Genomic DNA, 22,557 nt, shown 5'->3' with positions numbered 1-22,557 from the left:
GCATAATATTTACAGGTCAATCGTCAACAAGGGACATCTATTTGAGTAGGTCTAGGTTGACAATATACAAACTTTCGAATTTTACCCTTTACAATTCTTGTTAAACTCTTTTTAATTTTTTTTATATAGTTCAGAGAAATTAGAAAAAAAAGCCTTTTTCGTGACATCCATTGATACAGGTATCTAGCAACTGCATCTGACAAATTTGATGGTATCAATATCTAATAAACAAAATATGCAAAATGAATTGAATTCTGTTTCGAAACTATTTTACGGATTTATTATCAGATGTCGCTATTGCGTCCATATTGAAGCCATTTTAGTGTTGCTTCTTAAAGACAGAAAATATTTATTTTTCACGTTGAGAACGTATATGAATATCTGTTCTGATGAGCCCTATTATGGGCCTATATGGGCGAAATACGTATAAACAGATACATAGACACTTTGTACGTGAAATCAAATCTTGACTGTCTTTTTCATTTCAAAATATGCAAAAGTTTAAACGTCGTTTTTTACTTATAACCAATATATAACAAATGTACAATACTAAGTGAATTAATGGAACCATAGGCTGTTTTAATGAAAAAACAGTTTATTTAGAAAAAATTATGTTTTTACTAAACTATAAAGGTAAACTTACATCATTTATTAGCAAATATGCCTTTCTTTGGTTACAATTACTACCTTGACCTGTTTTGGCATAGATTCTATGAACTTCTGACAGTTCCCAGATATCCTTTCATTTAAAAACCAAACCTGAATACTAATATATTAATAACCGCTTCTATCATTTTTATTTTTGTAATACAGTCGATTTTGCGTAGTCTTGCTTTGCAAATGGCTCACAAATTTTCAATAGCGTTGAGGTCTGGCGAATTCCCGGGCCAATATAAAACACTAATCTTCTTATATTAAAAAGTTCCATCATTTGCTTTGACTTGTGATAGGAAAGAGAATTCTGTTGAAGAATCTCTTCTCCTTGATGCTGAAATTTTTTAAATTTCTGGGTCCAAACCCTGTTAGAACATGTATTTGTATTTTTGGCTATTCATTATGCCTTTGATTGGTCCTTCTCCTCCTCTATCCTTTATCCTTCGTAAGGATGTGGTGACTAATGGTTGCAGAGAGTAACCGGTAGCGCACATTATTTGATCTGACCATCCGAGTGGCAATCTTTTTCGGGTTCTTTTACCATCTACCTTGCCTTAAACCACCAACCTCTCCATGCCTTCCATTCGTCTGGTAATGTGTCCAAAGTACCTCAATATATTTTGGTTGATGATTGTGGTAAGCCTAGTATTGATGTTGAGTTCTGTCAATATTGAGATATTTTTGTGCTTTGATTGGTACCAAAGCTCTAACTTCTATGTATGAAAAACATCTCCAAAACATTTTTTTTGACTGGATGTTTTACGGTTTGATCAATATGAGATGGTGTAAGGTTTTCATTGTCAGATTTTCTGACGAATTTTGACGGCTGTCTTTGAACTATAAAATAAGTTTCATCTGTAAATAGGATTTTTTTCCAGTAGTCTACAGTCCAATTAAAGTATTTTTTTAGTCCGCAAGAGCCTTTGTTTGTTTATTCGTTCAGTAAGAAGCTGTTTTTTCTCTGGACGCATTACCCTTTTACCATTCTCCAATGATTTATCTTTATTTTTATTAATCTGATTATTCTGTGGCAGTCACTCCACAAAATGTTTGTTACTGTTATTTCGTGGCGTCATATATGGTATATCGTGAAGCACCTTCCGCGACGCTCGCCTCAGCATTTTACTGTAGAGAAAAAGTAATACAACCCCAGTATAAAAGCAAAGCTTCAAAGACTTCTACTCTAAAATAGTATACATTTAAAATTAATTTTATAAAACATTAAAATTATCCAAACAAATTAAAATTTTAGAAAACGAGCGGTATGTTATATAAGATTGTTTATTGATTGTTGATTGATTAATTATATTATTGATGATACCTTAATGACAATAGAGGTACCTGACGAGCTCAACCTCAATCATCCACCAATATCGAGGCTACTATTGTCTTAAACCAACCCACCAGTTTGGAGGAGAAGCGTCCGCAACGCTGCAACTACAAAGTCCTAAACATTCCTCAAACTTATGATACACAGAGGAGGCTATTTCAACTGGTGAACACCCAGGAACTCCTCAAGGGTGTCATGATTAACCTAAAAGTGGTCCCTAAAAATCGATTTTCCTATCTTGAAACGCCAAAAACATTGGAAGTGAAAGATATGGCCAAGAGCTTACAAAATTGAACTTGTGATCCAAGCATTACTATCCAGCCTAAAAACTCAAGATCTAATCCTAAAAGCTCACGAACCAATATAAAATAGACCTTACCGTTCCACCTCGTAGTGACCAATATAGACCCTTTTATAACAACCAAGTTTCAAAGACATGGAGTTCCCATTCAAAACTCACAGAATCATCTCAAGAAAAATATATGTTTCTCGACTCTGAGGAATACTTCACAGATACGCTGATCACTGGCATCTGTATAGATGGTTTGATCAGACCCTGTGAAGCCCCTCACAATCCAAAAATCAGCCTCCCATCCTCTAAAAATAGCAGCAGAAGCTGACAAAACGGACATGAAATATCGGAATGCCAAAAACAGACAAAAAGAGAGACTCGTAGAATTCCTAGACGCTCACTTCACCATTTCAAACTATCCGTTTGGATTCAGGGCTGAATATTCCACTCATAATTCATTTATTGAAGGAGCAACTTTTCTATCACAGTCCATTAACGAAAAATAATGCGTCATAGAAATTCTTCGATTAGGTCTGGCACACAGGCTAATTGAAAAATTCTACCTTGCTTGACTGTTTACAAGTTTTGCTAAATTAATAAATTCTTATTTCTCCAATCGGACTATCTGGATCAAAGACCAAAGACAACACACCATCCACACCATTTCCTCCACAAGCCGGAGTACCCCAGGGGTCAATTTTAGCTCCAATATTGTACACAGTCTACAACAGTGACATCCCCCTTCCTCAAGATGGATCGGAATTCCTATTGCTATTTGCTGACGATACTGCGCTTCTCACTGCAGGCTCAGAGAGGGGGAAGCTGGGAAAATTTTCTGTATTCCATAAAGCTGAAAAATTATTTAAACAGTATCGTTGGTTGATGTAATAAATGGAGAGTTACTAATAACGCCTTTAAAACTTAACTTGCTTTATTCAAATTTCCACACTGCCATAATGCTCGGGGCCAGATAACCCTTCTAGGAGCAAACCTTGATTTCAGAAACTCGGTTTCCTATTTGGGAGTTCATTTTAGTAGGAGTCCCAAATAGAAGACCGACATACAAAACACCCTAGATAGCGTAAAGAAAAGGGCAAGAGTCCTAGCAGCGTTGTCTGGGCAACACGTCAAATAAAATACTATTGCACCCTACTAAACTTTCTTCATCTATTCGTCGCTTAATTCCCGTGAAATTAATACCATTATAGCTAGCAAAAGGAAAATACTCAGATTTGGCAGAGACTACCCATCAGCACTAATCTACCAAGTAGCAAATATGACACCGATTAAGGACAGAATCCGAATCATCAGCAAGATATATGTCCTCCACACTATAGCTAGTTTAAACAACCACGTCAAATAAACACTCAAAACACTCAAAGCTTCTACACAACGCTGGAAACAAACTTCCTAACTAATATTTCGACGTCCTACAAGCAATCCTCTTATATATCGCAGTTAACAACTTCAAAGAAAAAAACGTTAATCAAAAGCCGTTCCTGGTATGGATGGTTGTTGATGTCTTGAAAAGAATTTGTGTCATTTCGTGATTACTCTTTTTATAGATGTAAATGGTTTTAATAGCATAATAATTTATTTTGACTTTTTTATATCTAATCTTTATAGTGCGCGTGGCCATTTAAAATACTTAGACCCTATTAATTACACAAGCAGCTATTTACGGTCGATGAATATAAAATATTCATATTCAATGTGATGAAAAGAACGATAGCAAGGAAAAAAAAATAAAGCATAATTTATCCTGATTTCAGTATTAGTTACATATCGAAAATATTAGACATGAAAATTATTGAGGACTATATTACATAGAAATACGAGAACCAAAACCAAAGTCTTCCCATTGTATATCAGCTTATTAAAAATTTATGTCGTATCTTTGTCAGTACAGCTCGCGAACTCTATTTTCCCCCGTCAACGTCAATTTTCCCAAACAATCGGGAAAAAATTGATACGTTTCTTTCGTCCCGGTTGTACACCGAGCCAGGCATCAGGCGGCGTAATTAAGTCGATTTTTTTGATCCGACACAAACAAAACGTTTCGAGATTAAAGAAGCCAGACAAAAGCGTTAACATGGAAGCCGCCGGCTTATTTTTCACAAAACGCCGTTTTGCACGTCACTCTTCTTATGCTCTCTCAAGCGTCCTGTCACCAGAGCCGTATCGAGATCCGGTGTAAAAGTTTTGTGATTGGTATTAGATTGGGAAAAAAGCTAGCATAGTAGTTTCATTATAAACTTGCTTCTCATCTTTTTGCATTTAGAAAATACAAGAATTTTGATTTATATTTGTAATAAATTGAAAGCACAACACAAAAGACAATAACGTTTCAGTCAAACACGTCAATCCAGATTTTATTGTTCACCTTCTATTATTTGTATAACGAATACATATCTTTCAGTTTGTGTGTGTGGAGAGAGAGAGAGAGAGAGAGAGAGATGGCATTAAACAAAGAAAATTATTATGAGGATGTTTAAATTTTTATCTTAGAATCGTTTACGAACTTGATTAAAATATTATGTATAGATTTGCCAGAAAAAGATAACAGATTGCTGATGTTAACTGATAGGGTAATATTGAGATCGATTAAACCTAAATATAGGCTACGAGTCTGTTTCCTATGATTAAGACAATCGAAAAATAAGTGGTTCAAATCGGATAGATTTATTATTACACGGACAGAAGGGAGTTTCACAGATTCTAATTCTGTGCAGATGCTCTGGAAAGAGGCCATGGTTAAGTTTTAGCCGGGTTATCAACGAGGAATGTACTTTATTATAGTTAGAATTAAAATGAGAAATATTTTTTGGAAACCATGGATAAATAAACCATATTACAAATAAGTAAATCAGAGATGGAAGAAATAACCAAATCCCTGAAAAATGGAAAATCCCCTGGTCCTGGTGACATCCCTGCAGAACTAGTGAAAGCCGGTACAGACAAACTCCAGGAACAGTTAAGAAAACTCTTTCAAGACTGCTTGAATGGAGCCGAATTACCAAAAGAGTGGAAATTATCTATCATGTCAACTATCCACAAAAAGGGCAGCAAGGATCAGTGTGAAAATTACAGAGGAATTGCGGTAAATAGCACAATAAATAGGATGTATGGGCAACTTATTAAGAACAAAATAGAAAATGACTATAGAGATTACGAAGCAGAGGAACAAGCTGGTTTTAGAGCTGGGCGATCCACAGTAGACCACCTGTACTCTATTACGCAAGTTATTGAAAAAAAAACAGCCGTCAATAAAGAAGTTCACCTGATGTACGTAGACTTACAAAAAGCATATGACAGTGTACCCCTAAGTAAACTATGGTCAACCCTACAGCAAACCAACATTAAGCATGGTCTTATCAAAGCAGTCCAAAGTCTGTATAATGGAACGACTGCAAAAATTAAAATTGGATCAAGGATATCTGAAGGATTTAAGGTCACGAAAGGACTAAAGCAGGGTTGCTGTATTTCGCCTACCCTTTTCAAAATTTATCTGGAACAAGCACTCAAGCTGTGGAAAAGAAAATGTAATGGCATGGGAATTCCTCTCAATGACGAGACTACACTGTACACCTTATGTTTCGCTGATGACCAAATACTGATTGCTCAGGATCATGACGACTTGAGTTACATGACTCGGAAGCTAATAGAAGAATATAACAAATGGGGTCTCGAAGTCAACATTAAGAAAACTGAAGCCATGTGTATTGGAGGGACAAAACAGTCCATTATATTAGACGATGGGGTAGAAATTAGAAACTGTGATGAATACAAGTACCTGGGTATGAAGATAACTCAAGATGGAACACTCGATGCTGCTATAAAAGACAGAAACATACAGGGTAGAAAAGCCATATCCATGATGAACGGAATTCTGTGGGACCAAACAATATCTAAAGCGAACAAACAACTCATATACAACACCATACTTAAAAGTGTAATCACATATGGCAGCGAAGTTTGGCAAATGAAACAAAGAACAGAGAAACTGTTACTAGCAACAGAAATGGACTTCTGGAGAAGAGCAGCAGGAAAATCAAGAAGAGATCGGATACCAAATGAGAGAATACGTGAAATGATGGGAGTCAAGCATACAATAGTTGATGACATAAAAACAGAACAGTTAATATGGTACAGCCATGTACAGAGAATGCCATATGACAGGATTCCAAAACAGATTTTGACGTGGACACCACAAGGGAGAAGGAAAAGAGGAAGGCCGAGAAAAAGCTGGAGAGAGGGAATTGAAAAAGAACTAGAGGAAAGAGAAATCCCTCCAGGCCTATGGCTGAATAGAGAAGAATGGCGGTTAGGAGTCGGAAGGTGTCGGAGAACGCTGTAAACCGATAGTAGTAGTAGTAGGATAAATAGAAAAGTAATGGTTTCTTGAAATCTGAACCTCTTTATATTTTGACGTCCATTTTTCCCTGCCAATACTCCTAATAATAGAAACAAGATCTTTAAAGTAGTAAAGATTTGTAATTTTGGATATCTCAGATGTATGTTTTGCCATACTGTCGACTAATTCGTTTCCAAGTGCTCCATTGTGTACTTTAACCCAGAATAAAGTAACTGTTTAATGGATGGTTACCAATAACTTGTAATACTGCCAGAATCTAAAGAGTAGTGATTTAACACTAGTTTTGTTTTAATTATTAAGAAAATCCACTTATCTCATAATAAAAGGGTGATCAGTCTTAGACCCGTGACTGGGGTGAGATTGATGATGACGATTTTATAGCATGAAACAGTAGTGCTTTTAAATAGAATATGATCAATCTTAACCCTGACTAATTCGGTCAAACAGTTTTTCGAATTTTTACAAAGGGGTGAGATTGATCATGCGGAGTGAGAATGATCACACTATTTTTGTTGTACTATTCTTTATTTATACAAAAAAAAAAAACATATTTTAACAACTACAAATGTAATTCAGAACAATTTATAAAAAGAGAAAATTTTATTTAACATTCTTTTATATTAATTTCTCCGCGAAAAAGGCAACTAGTTCCTTGAAGTGAACAGTGGATATGTCATTTTCAATTATTTTGAAAATCTTCCTCGATCTTGCTGATTTAAGGTCTTGAACTTCGATTTCTTCTTCTTCTAAAACTCCTTTTACCTGACAGACATAGCGAAATTCCGTCTTTTTCCGATAACCAGACAAAAATCTCATTAGCAGGAATTTTCTCTTCGTGATGTTTTCTAATGAAGGATAGAAGTATTCAACTTCCTAATTCCAGGTTTTCATTTGAATCATCGTCACTGGACTCCTCTGATGGTTTAGGTGCTGTAACACTTTGACCTCGTTCAGCTGCTAACAGTTTTCTTTTACGTCTAGGTTTTTCAGAGCCGGAATTGTACCTCAAGTCTTTTAAAAAGTTAGTAAGAGAGCATCTAAGCTCGGCTTGATTAATAGCGTCTTGTGGTGGCTTTTCCAAAACTTGATTGGTGTTGAATGGTGTAATGCCACATGCTTTAAAACCAGAAAGAAAATTTCTTTTAACAGCATTTTCCTCTCCGTCTGGATTCTTAGGTGGTACTTTATACATGATTTTAAGTTTTTGCTTTAACAGCTTAGGAAATTCATTTTTCAGAATGCTAGAGGTTTTTTTGTAATTTTGCATTTTTGAAGTTATACTTCTATACGCGCGCTCCACGTTGGAAATTTGTATGGGAGTGAATCTGTGAAATCATTACATATGTAAGATAATGAAGATATATTTTCTCTCTCTTCCTCGCTCGAATATAAAAATGTTCCTTTTGTATATATATTTAATATTATATATATTATATATATAATAAAATATTTATTAATATTATTATTTATGTAATGTATTATTTATTAAATGTTCATAATTATATTAGTCAGTATCCCCGCCTGTCACGCGGGAGACCGTGGTTCGATTCCCAGCCGGGGAGGACTTTTTTATTAATATTATTACATGGTAAATTAAACATACGTGTAAATAGAAAAGTTATGTATATTATTGTCATTTTTAAATACTTATGAATATTGCATTTTAATTTGTATTGTATTATTATATTGAATTATGTTGCAATATATTGTAGTGTATTTTTTTATGTATATTATTGCCATTTTTAAATACTTATGAACATTGCATTTTAATTTGTATTGTATTATTATGTAACAAAATTAACAATGAATTTTACTGCGTGTGTAAAAAAATTTTTGCATTCAACTCCTTCCATACATATATGAAAATAAAAATATACATTTTCATCAAAATATTGATTCAATCCTTCATTTCCTATACTCCGATTACAGGTCAAATGTTGTTTATTAATTGTTAGTAAGTTGTTATTAATTCTGTTTCTCTTTCTGCTTTGTCTTACCTATAGCATTACATATGTAATGATTGTGCAGATTGACTCCCAAATAAATTGGTAACGGCGAATGCGTGTATAGAAGTGTAACTTCTACCGGCAGTCCCACTGGACTGCCACACCCGTTTTTTTATAATGTTTAAGTTTTCCTCCAGGTTTCTTTTAAGGGCCTGAAGAATGTGACATCCAATGCCTGGCAAATACTAGTAAAGTTGGCTGGTAAGCATACAAATATTATATTATTTTCTTCACATTGTCTCAGAACATCTGGATTAAAATGAGATACTAGGTTGTCCCCTATTAATACCTTTTTTCCATCGAGTCGCCTAGTATGTGGTAGGAAGCAAGTGATAAACCAATCATTGAATATTGACATATCAATCCAACCATGGGAAGTTCGATTATACCGTGTTCCAAGTGAGCAACATGGCTATTCGCAGCATGGGCTGCCCTTGGTACCATTTTCTGTCCAAGTATCAGATTGTCCACCTGTTTTCTTAATCTTCCATAGTACTTGTTATTTAAAGTTTCGTAGGACAATTTGTATTTTTTTGCCTTAGCGATAATCCATTTTGCAATACATCGTGCAACGCCTGATTAACTTGTTCTTTATTAAAATTGCCATACGTACTACTGCCTAATTGTCTTTTGTACATTCTTTCCGTTTTGATTGATATTCTTAAATCTGTAACCACAATCATAAATTAATTTCTGGAACGTACGTAACGTGGGATTAGATTGATCACTTGATCAATGTCACCCCATTCAATATTATCCGCCATCTTAAAAAAGCTGGCGTTAGTTAAAATGCTAAATACTTAAAATTGTTATTACAGAACCATACAAAATAATTTTATAATTCTAGAAATAGCGAACTTACCTCTGTTCTTTCTCTACCATCAAAAGTACACAAACTATAATAATAAGCCAAAAATTATGGTTAATTTCAAAGCCACATAACTTCTTCAAAATGCCAATTGCAAACTAACAACGACGTGAACTGATCATAGTCAAGATCTAAGAAAGAATAGTGCGATGCCCAGAAACAATTTTACATTGTTGCCGGTTGTATCTACATATATGTGATACAACGACAAATGATCAATGTCACCCGGGAGATCAATCTCACCCCATTTTACGGTAATGTTGGGATTTTTGTATGCCTAATTAATTATCAATAACATTTAAATATCGTTAAACTATCTCGTTTTGTAATTTTTTTCTAGGAAATTTTCCATTATTCTAATGCCCGCCTAAAATTAAAATAAGTGAGTACTGTCAGTATTATAATGGTATAATTCACTTTATGGAACTCGAGAGCCGCTCTTTGTAATACAAGTCTTGATTCAAAAATGTCTGGATCAACAGAAAGATGTTTACGCCTGTTTTATTGACTATGAGAAAGCATTCGATACTATCAAACATGACAAACTCATAGAACTATTACATCTTACAGGACTTGACACTAAAGACATCCAGATTATAAAAAATCTATATTGGAATCAAACAGCCCACATGAAGAATGGACATATGGTGAGTGAAAACGTAACCATTTCGAGAGAGGGTTAGACAGGGCTGTATTGTTTCGCCACTGCTTTTCAACCTGTACACGGAACAAATATTTCTAGAGGCACTGGAAGAGTACAACAAGGGCATCAAGATTAATGGCGTACCAATAAGTAATTTTCGATATGCAGATGATACTGTTATACTGGACGATAATATCGAAGATTTACAGATGATGCTAAATGAAGTAAATACAATTGGCATCCAATTTGGAGTGAAGATCAATAGAAAGAAAACTAAATTTATGGTGATCAGTAAAAAGAACATTCAACATATCGACCTGAATATTGAAGCCGAACGTATTGAAAGAGTACACCGATTTAAATATCTGGGATGTACAGTAAATGATAAGTGGGACCCAGATGTAGAGATTAAGATCCGAATTGAAATAGCAAGATCCAAATTCATCAAAATGAGAAAGCTCTTAAGCAACCGCCACCTAAGCGTTAACCTCCGATGGCGCGCCACGAAATGCTACGTACTCTCTACGCTACTTTACGGAGTTGAAGGGTGGACGTTAACAGGAGCAACTATAAAGAAGTTAGCGGCTCTAGAAATGTGGCTGTATCGACGCATACTGAGAATACCTTGGACAGACAGAGTGACCAACACAGAGGTATTAAGACGAATGGGTAAAGAGATGGAATTGTTAACAACTGTTAAAAGGAGGAAAGCGTCATACCTGGGCCATGTGTTCCGTAATGATAAGTACAGTCTGCTACAGCTTATCGTGGAAGGCAAGATTGAAGGTAGAAGAGGTTTGGGTAGAAAGAAGAAATCCTGGCTGAGAAATTTGAGAGAATGGTTTCAAATACCAGAAGCCGCGAACATAATATATGCGGCACAAAACAGAGAAACCTATCGTTTGATGGTCGCCAACCTTCGGTAGAAGACGGCACATAAAGAAGAAGAATTCACTTTATAATTATTTTCTTTTTTATGTTAAATATTGCTTACATAAGTGACCTCGCGATGACTGTGTTTATTGTGCACAATGATTTTTATTTGAGCTACACCGTGCCTGCGTAATTTTTTTCTTTATATTGTCATCGATATTCCAACGGCAAATGTGCGAATCGCCTGAAATTTGCTCTTTGTACTTTTTCTTTGAACAATAAAAGCCGCCGAATGGAGCTGTTGAATGGGAAAAAGATTTTGTGTCTACATTTGTTCGAAAATTTCGATAATATATGCTCTCAAGACGATATGAGGTTTCAATTCAGTAGACAATCGGTGTTCCAACTTCCTAACCGGATACTTTACGATGTATTTCGATTTCATTTGATTCAATCTTTTATGGCTGTCACAAAAACGCCTTCGTAAGATGGAAATATTTCATATTTAATATGGATTTGGGCGTTCGGTGGGATTTTACAGACGATAAAAGGAATTTTTATTTCGCATACTTCTGAATAACAGATTCTAAATCAAAACGTTAAAGGAAAGCAGAAGTGGGTCGTGCTTTTGCTTTTGTGAGAGTTGAATCTTTATTTAAAAGATCAAATTTTTATCAGCTTTTTTCAAAATTACTATAACTGGTCAATATACAAAAAAGGTCAATATATCATAAAGTACGTGAAATTATACATATATATTCATATTTTATACTAAATAATAACTTACAATGATTAAAACCATGATTCTTCTTCCTTCTTGTCTATAGGCTTTAAAGCCTGTTTCTTCTTTATTATTAGTCTACTAAATTGTTTAAATTATCGCACTATCTTTTCTTGGTCTGCCAATACTTCTTCGTCCATTTGGTGACTTATCTCGTGCTATTCGTACTATTCTATCCTCTGCCATTCTACTAATGTTTTCGTTCCACTCCTGTTTCCGTTTTGTCACCCATCCATTTATGTCTTCTATATTGCATGCTTTTCTTATATTTTTGGTTCTCTCCCTGTCCAACAGGTTTGTCCCTGATATTCATCGGAGTATTTTCATCTATATTATTAAAATTCTATTAAAGAGGAGATTCTATTAAAATCAGTAAGCGAACTGTTTAATAAATGCTTACATGCGGGTACGATTCCAAAAGACTAGAACAATGCAGTGATAGTCTTGTTACACAAAAAAGGCGATATTACTAAATTAGAAAATTATAGACCCATCAACCTCTTAACACATATGTACAAACTCTGTATGAAAATTTTAACAAAGAGACTAACACCTAAACTTGATTTCTATCAACCCAAGGAACAGGCAGGCTTCAGGGCAGGATATGGCACAAATGGTCATTTGCATACCATAAAGATCTTAATAGAAAAGTGCATCGAGTACAACATACCACTGGTTCTTGCATTTGTCGATTACGAGAAGGCTTTTCATTCTGTAGAGTTTGAAACAGTACTGGAAGCCCTAAATCAAAGCTGAATAGATTACAAGTACACGACACTAATCAAAAATATCTACGAGAACGCTACATCAAGTATACGAATACACGAAGACACAGAAAAATTCAGCTTAGATCAAGGAGTTAGACAAGGAGGCAATATTTTACCAAAATTGTTCACGGCAGCTCTAGAGTCAATATTTAAAAACACTCAATGGCAAGATATGGGCATCAATATATATGGAGAAAGATTAAATCATCTATGGGTTGCAGATCATGTTGTATTAATTGCAGATAACTTACAAGATACAGTTTCTATGATACATTCGCTTAAAAGTCTGTCTGAAAGAGCAGGATTAAATATAAACTTTGAGAAAACTAAACTTATGACAAATCTTGTAATGAGTGGAAACATAACTATAGACAATAATACTATACAACAAAAAAATACTTACAAATATCTGGGACACGAGATCAAAATAAGCAGAGAAAATCAAACACATGAAATACAGAGGCGAATAGGCCTCAAGCGAAAGGTTTATAACCCATGTGTTTTGCCTGTACAAACTTATCAAGCAGAGACTTTAACACTCACGCAAAAATCTGCGAATTAACTCAGAGTTACAGAACGAGCCATGGAACGTGCAATGCTGAACGTGAGCCTTCAAGACCACATAACAAACCAACACATCAGGCAAAGATCAGTTCACGACGTGATGATGATTTTCATCTCAGTTGTTTCTAGTAGACGTCTCGTGTTAGATGTGTCAGGTCCTGTCTCCGCAGTGTATAATACATAGTATAGGCCTAATTTCCGCTTTATAGATTCTTGTTTTTGTGTCTTGTCTTAGGTGTTTGTTCTTCCAGATTATGTCATTGTTATGGAATACTATGCGTTTATTTCTTCTCCGGACTAACTCTTTGTTTTGGAATTAAACAGAATATATTGACATGTATAAATTTATTATATTAGAGGATGAAAATTACACTCTCCTTGTTATTTCTTAAAACTATGAATATATAAGTTCTGTTATCTACAATTATTTAACGATGTTTCTGGATGGATTTGAGTACAAGAGATTGGACTCAAATATTAATATTAAAATAGCAAATACGGATAGCTTATCGAACAAAGAAATAAGAGAAATAAATTATTATTATTCCATAGATACGAAGTATTAGGTGAATAAACTAGCGAAACTTATTTATTCTAAATAGGAAAATATTTATGAAGAGTATTGATTCTGATTTCTAACAGCAAATAATTATTAGTGATTATACATGAGAACTTTTCATAATTGTAAATAACATATACCAGGTGACTAAAAACTATATAGAAATACATAGATACTTTAATTATCTTACATGTGAGTAGGTAGGTACATTACACCTCCTTTTGTAAGAATGAAAATAATTGTAAAATGAATTTTCATTTAAATGGTATAAAACATTTGTATACATTATTATTTTATTTTAACACATTTAAATAGTTTCTTTTAGTCTCGATAGTCTTTCACTTCGTCTTATCGGTGTAGTCTCTGTGAAACTAGTCTCTTCACACTTTTTGGATTCACTATAATTATTGTCTTTATTATGTTTACAATCTATACTTAAATCTGTCTCATGTACATGTTTTCGTTTACTTTGACATATATTTAGTGTTAAACAATTTGTAATTTGTTGACAACTATGTGACGGATTTCTACGAAATCGTCGGTAAAAATATTTAATTATCCTGTATAAAATATAAAGTAACATACATTTTATCAAAAATAAGATTGCATAAGTGAAATAAGAACTATTTTTTATTGTGTCTGAAAAATTAATATTTGTTTCTGAGGTCATTTTCTCTAAATTATCTAGTTTATGGCTTGCTAAATTTAATGCATCTCGATCGAGATTATTTAATTGTAAGGGAACAAGGTGTAATTTGGATTCATTATTTATCTTAATATCATCACAACAGACTTCTGGAAGGGATAAATCTGGAATGATAGACTGAAAATTACTTTCTTTTGGATTTGAGACAGATATCAAAATAGTTGATCCGGTGTAAGTTTTGCAATTATTCGAAGTAGAAAAAATACCTGTGTTTGAAAGAACAATAGATATTGGCGTACTAGTCTGACAGCTTAAAGTTAAATCTGTTGGTTTGGGTAAAACATATATCCAAGAATTTGGTTTGTTTAATTTATGCCAAATTTCATATTCTGTTTGAATTATACGAGTATCGCAACTAGATGGTATGTTTGTTATTGAAGTTAACAATTCAGTTTCACAAATTGGATTAGTGTGTGTAAATCGGAAAGTATCAGGATTTTTGCAAATAAGTTTTTCTTCATCTAATGAATAACAGTCTTCTAATGTATCAATAGTAACATAAATGTTTCTATTTTCTGAAAGAACAAGATATTTGACAGATGGAAGAATAAAGGTAAGTCTCTTTAATGTTGGATGAATTATAGGAAGAGATATTAGTTTAAAAAGAGAATAAGGAGTATTACTAACCAAAGGTATACTAACCGTAATTAAAATCTTGTTATCAAAATATATATATTTAAGTAAAATGATATCGAAATATTTATGAGCATAATCGATAGTCAATGGAAATGGATAAGTCGATGTACTAGGTAAATGCGTTACCGTTTTAGATAATTCTTGAATTAGTTGCTCAGGTGTTATAACAGAAGGATGAAGGTTATTATTTCTTGCAAATAGAATAACGTTTATTAAAGTAGAATATTCTTGTTGTAATTCTGTTATAAAGAAAGTTAGTAAGGTAAAATGTTCTTCAATTTTTTGTTTTAAATCTAAATTAAAATATTTATTATTCATTTTATCTGTGTAATTGGTAATTGATTCAAAATTTTTATCAAAAATCACTTTGTTTCGGTCTAGATTTGTAATAGAGTTATTAAAATTTGCAATCGTGGCTTTTACTACATGAATTTGTTGTTTTAGTAAATCAAGAAGATGATTTTCGTTACTTTCAGCTTTGTTAATAGCATTATTGAAATTTTCAGCATCATCACTGTCTAAGGTACCGAATAAGGTCCTGAAAACAGATCCAATTGCATTAAATAGAGCGCGTTTTGGTCTAAAATGTTCATGCAGAATTATGTTTTTTAAAGTTTGTTCATCTTGAAAGAGTCTAGGTATGATTTGTCCTAAGAGTTTTAGTGAAGTATCGCATAATCGTAATTCAATAAGAACTGGTTTGTTTTGACACAGTCTTAATGTTTTTTGATAGGTGAGATCTACAAAATTTAATTTGTCTGTAAAAGGTTGTAAAGGAATATGACTTAATATGTTCCAATGAGTTTCAATAAATTGAACATTTTTTATGTGTTCGTAATAGATTCCAGGTGATTTGTTGATAGGAGTATTGGTATATTTCTTGTGAATTTGTTCACTATTTGTCAGCCATATTATTGCATACCTGAAACAAAAGCATGTTTCAATCTATTCATGTGAACTTTTATTGGTTTTTTATTTACTAAAATTGTGCAATTGACAGGAGAATTTATCTCTAGAATTTTATAAGGTCCATTATAATTTTGTGTAAGTTTTTTGGTTTGACCCTTCTTTGTTTGCTCATTTTGGAGATATACTAATTGTCCTTCTAAGAAAACGGTGTCATTAATCTTTTGGTCATAATATTTTTTACTGACTACTTTAGATTCTAATAGATTCGTTTTTGCTAACTCATGAGATTTTCTAAGCTTAAGTGTTAAATTATCTAAATAATCTTCATATGTATATTTGAGTTCTACTGGTCGTATTATACTGCTAGGTAGATTAGGTGTATATCCAAATATTAGTTCATATGGTGTGAATTTGGTTGAAGTATGATTAGTTGTATTATATGAAAACATAGCAAAATCTAGCCATTCGTCCCAATCGGATTGATCAGCTTTAATATAATGTTTAAGGTAGTCTGCTAAAGTAGCGTGACTCCTTTCTAATGCAGCATTTGATTCTGGATGATAAGCAGTACAATTTATATGTCTGATTTTAAAAAGCTTGGCGATTTGAGAAAATAATTTGGAAGTAAAATCTCGGCCTTGATCAGTAACTATTATATCGGGTTTTCCAAACTTGCAAATAAATCCACGAACCAGATTTTCAGCGATAGTCTTGGTTTCATGATTCGGAATTGCATAAGCTTGAGAAAATTTTGTTAAGTCATCTTGTAATGTTAATATGAACTTATTACCTGACTCGGTTAAAGGTAAAGGACCTACTATATCTAAAAATATTTTTTCTAATGGATTTGAGCTTGTTGTTGTTATCTCCATGGGCTTTACGAATTTTTTTCTAACGAGTTTATTTTTCTGACAAGATTCACAGGTTTTTATAAAGTTTTTAATATCATTTTTCATATTATTCCATTTGAAATGTTTTTTTATACGATTGTATGTCCGATGAAAACCAGAGTGTCCAGCCGTAGGACTAGTGTGATTCTCTTGTAATATTGTAGTTATTTCCTCAGGTTCAGGATTTGTTAGTATATCATGATAAATGATAATAGATATATCAGTTTTTCTAAAAATAAATCTAATCATAGATCTAATTTTTCCCCAACTTAATTTATCGTAGCTAAAAGTTATTCTGGGTAGGCAAATTTTTTAATATTTTATCGTTTAATAACCAGTCTCTTAATTTTATTAGGGAATTAAATATATCTTCATAAGAGGTATTGTCCCAATAATTATTTTTTATAAATATGTAATAAAAGTTTTTATTTTGATCAGAAATATATATAATGTCATTTAGTCTTGGATTTTTGGCTTTCAATTTTTCTATATGACTGAATTGTTTATTTATTTGTTTCTGAACGATCTCATTAAAATTTAAATCTACGGAAACAAACAATGCTAAATTTTGTGAAAATGATGTAATCTTTTCATTTGTTTCTTTTATATTATCATTTGTTATTAATATAGTTTCGGATTTAGATAAGAACTGTGAATAAGTGTCATTATTTTCTTTACTCATTTTGTTTATTTGTAAGGTGATTGTTGCCGGGTTTTTGTTTTCTTCGCAAATATTTGTTTCAGATATGGTTAAAGGAGGACGACTTAAACAATCAGCATTTTGATTTAATTTACCTGGTTTATAAATAATTTCATAGCTATATTCTTCTAATGCTAATCTCCACCTAACGAGTCTTGATCCGGGATCTTTTACATTAAATAGCCATGTGAGTGGTTTATGATCCGTATAAATGAAAAATTTATTTCCGTACAAATATGGTCTAAAGTGTTTAACACTCCATACAATTGCAAGTAATTCTTTTTCTGTTGTGCTATAGTTTGATTCCGCTTTGTTCAAGGTACGACTAGCATAAGCAATAGGTAAATCATCTGGTACTTTACCTTGAGAAAGTATGGACCCTATTGCATAATTACTAGCATCCGTTGTTAAGACAAAGGGTTTGGTAAAATCTGGATACTGAAGTATTGGTTCTGAACAAAGTATTGATTTCAGGTTCTCAAATGACTGTTGTTGAATGCTTGTCCAATTAAATTCAACATTTTTCCTCAGCAGTTTTGTTAAAGGTTGTGTTAAAGCACTGAAATTTTTTATAAAGCGTCTATAATAACCAGTGAGACCCAAAAAGCTCTTAATATCTTTTTGTGTTCTGGGTATAGGAAAATCTGTAACAGCACATACCTTTTTTTCGTCCGGTTTGACACCAAATTCAGTTATTAAATGTCCTAAATACATTACTTCGCGACGAAAAAATTCGCACTTATCTGGTTGTATTTTTAAGTTGAATGTAGACAATTTTTCGAATACTTCTTTTAATCTTTTATTATGATTTTCTAATGTATCGGCATGAATGACTATATCGTCGAGATAGACAAAACATCTGTAATTTTGTATTCCTGAGAGGACAGTATTCATTAGCCTTTGAAAAATACTGGGAGCATTTTTTAATCCAAATGGCATTCGTGAATATTGATAATGTCCAGACGGAGTTGAGAAAGCAGTCTTTGGAGAATCCTCAGGATCCATTTTGATCTGGTGAAATCCTGATGTTAAATCTATTGTTGAAAAATATTTTGAATGACCCAATTGGTCTAATATATCGACTATATTCGGAAGTGGAAATGAATCTCCTATAGTAATATCATTTAGTCGTCGATAGTCTATAACAATTCGCCATTTCTTCTTTGCTGAAGCATCGGCCTTTTTTGGCACAACCCAAAGGGGCGAATTCCATGGCGAAGTTGATTCTTCGATAATACCTTGATCTAGCATACCTTTTATTTGAGTTTCGACTTCATGTTTGTGTACTTCAGGATACCTGTATGATTTAGTGCTAATAGGTACATTAGAATTTAAAGGAATTTTGCAAGTTATGGCATTTGTACTGGTAAGTTGATCTCCTTCCAGATAAAAGATATGATTGTACTCCTTGCAAATAGAAATTAAAGATGATTTTTCTTCACTATTTAAATGATCTGTTCTCAAGGCATTTTTTAATTTAGCAATTCTGTTAGAATTCGTATTATCTTTATAAGAAGACATTTTTCGTATATTTGCATTGTTTTGTAAATTTGGAATTTTTTCTATTGCTACTTGAATATCGTTTAATTCAACATCCGTTTCAGTAGTGTTTACGATTGAGGTTAAAAAGAAATCATTTTTTACTTTAACAACACTAGGACATAAAAATACACCTTTAAAGATTTCGCGTTCGGGACATAATCCTTCGCTTAATTCATTATTTATTACTTTAATTTGAACAATTGTTTCAGTTCTTGCGGATAGAATAGTTTTATTACTTCTTGAGTTAGAATTAGAGTTTTGATTTAGTATAAGATCGTCTGAACAGGATTTTTCTTCTGAACAGGATTTTGATTTATGATTTCGTGAAGAGTTACAAGTTTTATTTGTGCATATCTCAGTGGATTTTACACATTTTGGACTTGAATTTTCTTTGGATTTAGAGTTAGATTTAGATTGAATTGGATTGGATAGTAGTTCTTCACTACTTAAGGTTATTTGGATATCATTGGTTTCTAAATAAGAATGATCCTCTATGGATTTAGCATCATAAGGAAATATTTCATCGATATTAGAACTTGTCTCGATATTTTGATCTCTCAGAAATTCGTCATTGTCATTGTTTAATGGAGATTTTATATATTCGATTGAAATAGAACAATTTTTAAAGTTTAATTTATTTTCTTTATAATCAATTTGGCATTTATTTATTTCAAAAAAATCGCTACCTAATATACCGTCGAAATGAAGAGGAAAATCGTCTTCTACGACATAGAAAACATGAGTTTGGACAAAATCTTTTATCTTGAAATTTACGTTACAACTACATATAGTTTTATTTGGATTTAAGACATTTTTATCAATGCCTCGTAGAGTAATAGACTTAGAATAAATTTTTGGAATGTTTAGTATTTTTGAATATTTAATTAAAGAAATATCTGCGCCTGTATCGATTAGAAACTTGCAAGAGGATGGATTAGAATTATTTACTAAGGGTAAATCTACATAGGAAGTGACTGAGAAGTTGATGGTTGTGATACGGCCTGAACTGAACGAACTCCTCGAGAATCGACCGTTGGTTGTCGAGGATTCTGGAAGTTTAAAGAATTTGTTGGATTTTTGTTTTTATTGTTAAATTCGCGTTTTCTACATTCTTCTATAACGTGACCTGGTTTTTTGCAGTATCTGCAAAAACGTTGGGAAGTGTTGGTATTTTCTTTTCTTAAGTTTGGAGGAAAATCAGAATTGGAATTTGAATTTGAAGGTTTATAATTTTGATTTTGAGAATTTGACCTTTGAAGATTTGAATTAGGATATTTTGGGTTTTGAAAACTAGAATTTTGAAGATGTCTAACATTTCTATCTGAATTGTTTTTATATCGACAGTTATTTGAGGAATGGTTATTTCGTTTGCAAATATTACAGAATGGTCTGAAAATTTCTTGTCTTGATAACTGTTCTTGTTCTTCGGCAATTGCTATAGCAACAGCTCTTTCTAAGGAATCTGGATTTCGGGCTTTGATTAAAATAGAGAGGTCTTTGTTTAATCCTCTAATAAAGACATTTAGTGCTTGAGTTTTTAAGAGTTTAGTACATGCATTTCTTGCATCTGGAGATAAGTCTGGATCAAGTGTATTTATTAATTTTATATAGCAATTTTCAACTTTATTTGCAAATGACATTACATTTTCACTGGGCATCTGACGTAAGGAATGTAATTCCAATTGCCACTGACCTTCAGTTCGGCGTTCAGAATAAGCATCTAATAAGAAGTCTTTTAAATCTTTCCATTCGTCAAATGTTCTGTTTCTAGTTATGGCCCTAGCTTTATCGGTTAATTTAGTTTCTATAATGGCTAATAAGATGGGTTTGGATTGCGGATTTACTAAATTGTATGCTTTATCACAATTGTCTATGAATTCGTATAATTTTGATTTTGTACCATCAAATCGAATGAGAAGTTTTTCAGCTATTTCAATTGATACTGACATTTTATTTGAATTAGAAGTAGAAGAATTTGAAAGAGAATTTGAGTCGGGAGAAGGTATTTGTTCGTCAAATAAGTTACTTATATCAGGATATAAAGTAGACATACGTTTACAAGATTTTTAAAATATGAGACAGAATTTAAGATAGAATGTACTTACAAGTAGAATATTGTTGTTGGTCGCATAGTCTATTATTCCACGGGTTCACCTCTACTTCCGATGGAACTACAATTGGGTTATGACTGGAACTGGATTTCGAACTGGATGTACTGGACCCCAATGTAATTAGTTGTAGTGGCGATTTTTCCACACTGACAGTTTTTTTTTTGAATGATTCCTCGAAGGAAACAAGTCAATTCAAAAATTCCTCAGCTCTCCTTCTATCAGCAATCAGAGGAACTCTGCTACTAATATCCCACGTTCTGACACCAAATTTTGTTATGGAATACTATGCGTTTATTTCTTCTCCGGACTAACTCTTTGTTTTGGAATTAAACAGAATATATTGACATGTATAAATTTATTATATTAGAGGATGAAAATTACACTCTCCTTGTTATTTCTTAAAACTATGAATATATAAGTTCTGTTATCTACAATTATTTAACGATGTTTCTGGATGGATTTGAGTACAAGAGATTGGACTCAAATATTAATATTAAAATAGCAAATACGGATAGCTTATCGAACAAAGAAATAAGAGAAATAAATTATTATTATTCCATAGATACGAAGTATTAGGTGAATAAACTAGCGAAACTTATTTATTCTAAATAGGAAAATATTTATGAAGAGTATTGATTCTGATTTCTAACAGCAAATAATTATTAGTGATTATACATGAGAACTTTTCATAATTGTAAATAACATATACCAGGTGACTAAAAACTATATAGAAATACATAGATACTTTAATTATCTTACATGTGAGTAGGTAGGTACATTACATCATTAAGAGATCCAGCCACTTTACTGGCTTTTAATTTTTGTTGTCGTACTTTATCTTCAACATCTCCGTAACTAGTTATATCTATTCCCAGATATCTAAAACTTGCTTCCTGCTTTATTATTTTTCCATCAATTTAGATTTTACATCATAGTGGGTATTTAGATGTTGTCATACATTTGGTGTTTTCCGCTGATATTATCATATTGTATTTCTTGGCTGTTACAATAAAGATACGTGTGAATCTTTGGAGCTCGTCTTCTATCTTGGCGATTAATGCGGTGTCGTCTGCATAACATAATATTTGGATTTCTTTGTTCCCCATTCTGTAACCATGACCTTTACGTACTGCTTGTATTATTTCATCCAATATTATATTAAAGAAAAGTGGGCTTAACGACTCACCCTGTCTGACTTCGCTTGTACTGGTATACACTGTGTTAGTTTTCCATTTATCTTTGCCTGTATTCGATTATGGAAGTAGATGTTTTCGATGGTTTGTATAATATTGATTGGAATGTTTGTTTTGGATACTGTGGAATATAAAAATTTAACGAAGACACAATTAAT

The 22,557-nt window shown here is 32.7% G+C and overlaps 2 protein-coding genes across 2 annotated transcripts in view; one reads left to right on the top strand and one right to left on the bottom strand.

Moving 5' to 3' along the window:
- LOC140444602 (monocarboxylate transporter 2-like) overlaps positions 1-22,557 on the top strand; it is a 798,852-nt gene that overhangs the window by 507,321 nt on the left and 268,974 nt on the right. The gene's annotated exons all lie outside the window — the stretch shown is intronic.
- LOC140444593 (uncharacterized) lies at positions 13,418-21,973 on the bottom strand. Its single transcript, XM_072536356.1, has 2 exons — positions 21,201-21,973; positions 13,418-15,976 (listed from the first exon to the last, which is right to left on the bottom strand). The coding sequence occupies exons 1-2, from the start codon at positions 21,224-21,226 to the stop codon at positions 14,020-14,022; spliced, it is 1,983 nt and encodes a 660-aa protein (XP_072392457.1). The 5' UTR covers positions 21,227-21,973; the 3' UTR covers positions 13,418-14,019.

The sequence above is a fragment of the Diabrotica undecimpunctata genome, chromosome 1, assembly GCF_040954645.1.
Source record: "Diabrotica undecimpunctata isolate CICGRU chromosome 1, icDiaUnde3, whole genome shotgun sequence".
Taxonomy (NCBI): Eukaryota; Metazoa; Arthropoda; class Insecta; order Coleoptera; family Chrysomelidae; genus Diabrotica; species Diabrotica undecimpunctata.
Note: the sequence above shows the minus strand (reverse complement) of the source record. Positions and strands in the feature narration are given on the sequence as shown.

Excerpts from the sequence above, each read along its gene's own strand:
- LOC140444593 (XM_072536356.1), bottom strand. The coding sequence starts at position 21,226 with ATGCGACCAACAACAATATTCTACTT. Across the intron at positions 15,977-21,200 it reads CCAACAACAATATTCTACTT|GTATGCAATAATATGGCTGA; the intron begins GTAAGTACATTC and ends CTTTTGTTTCAG.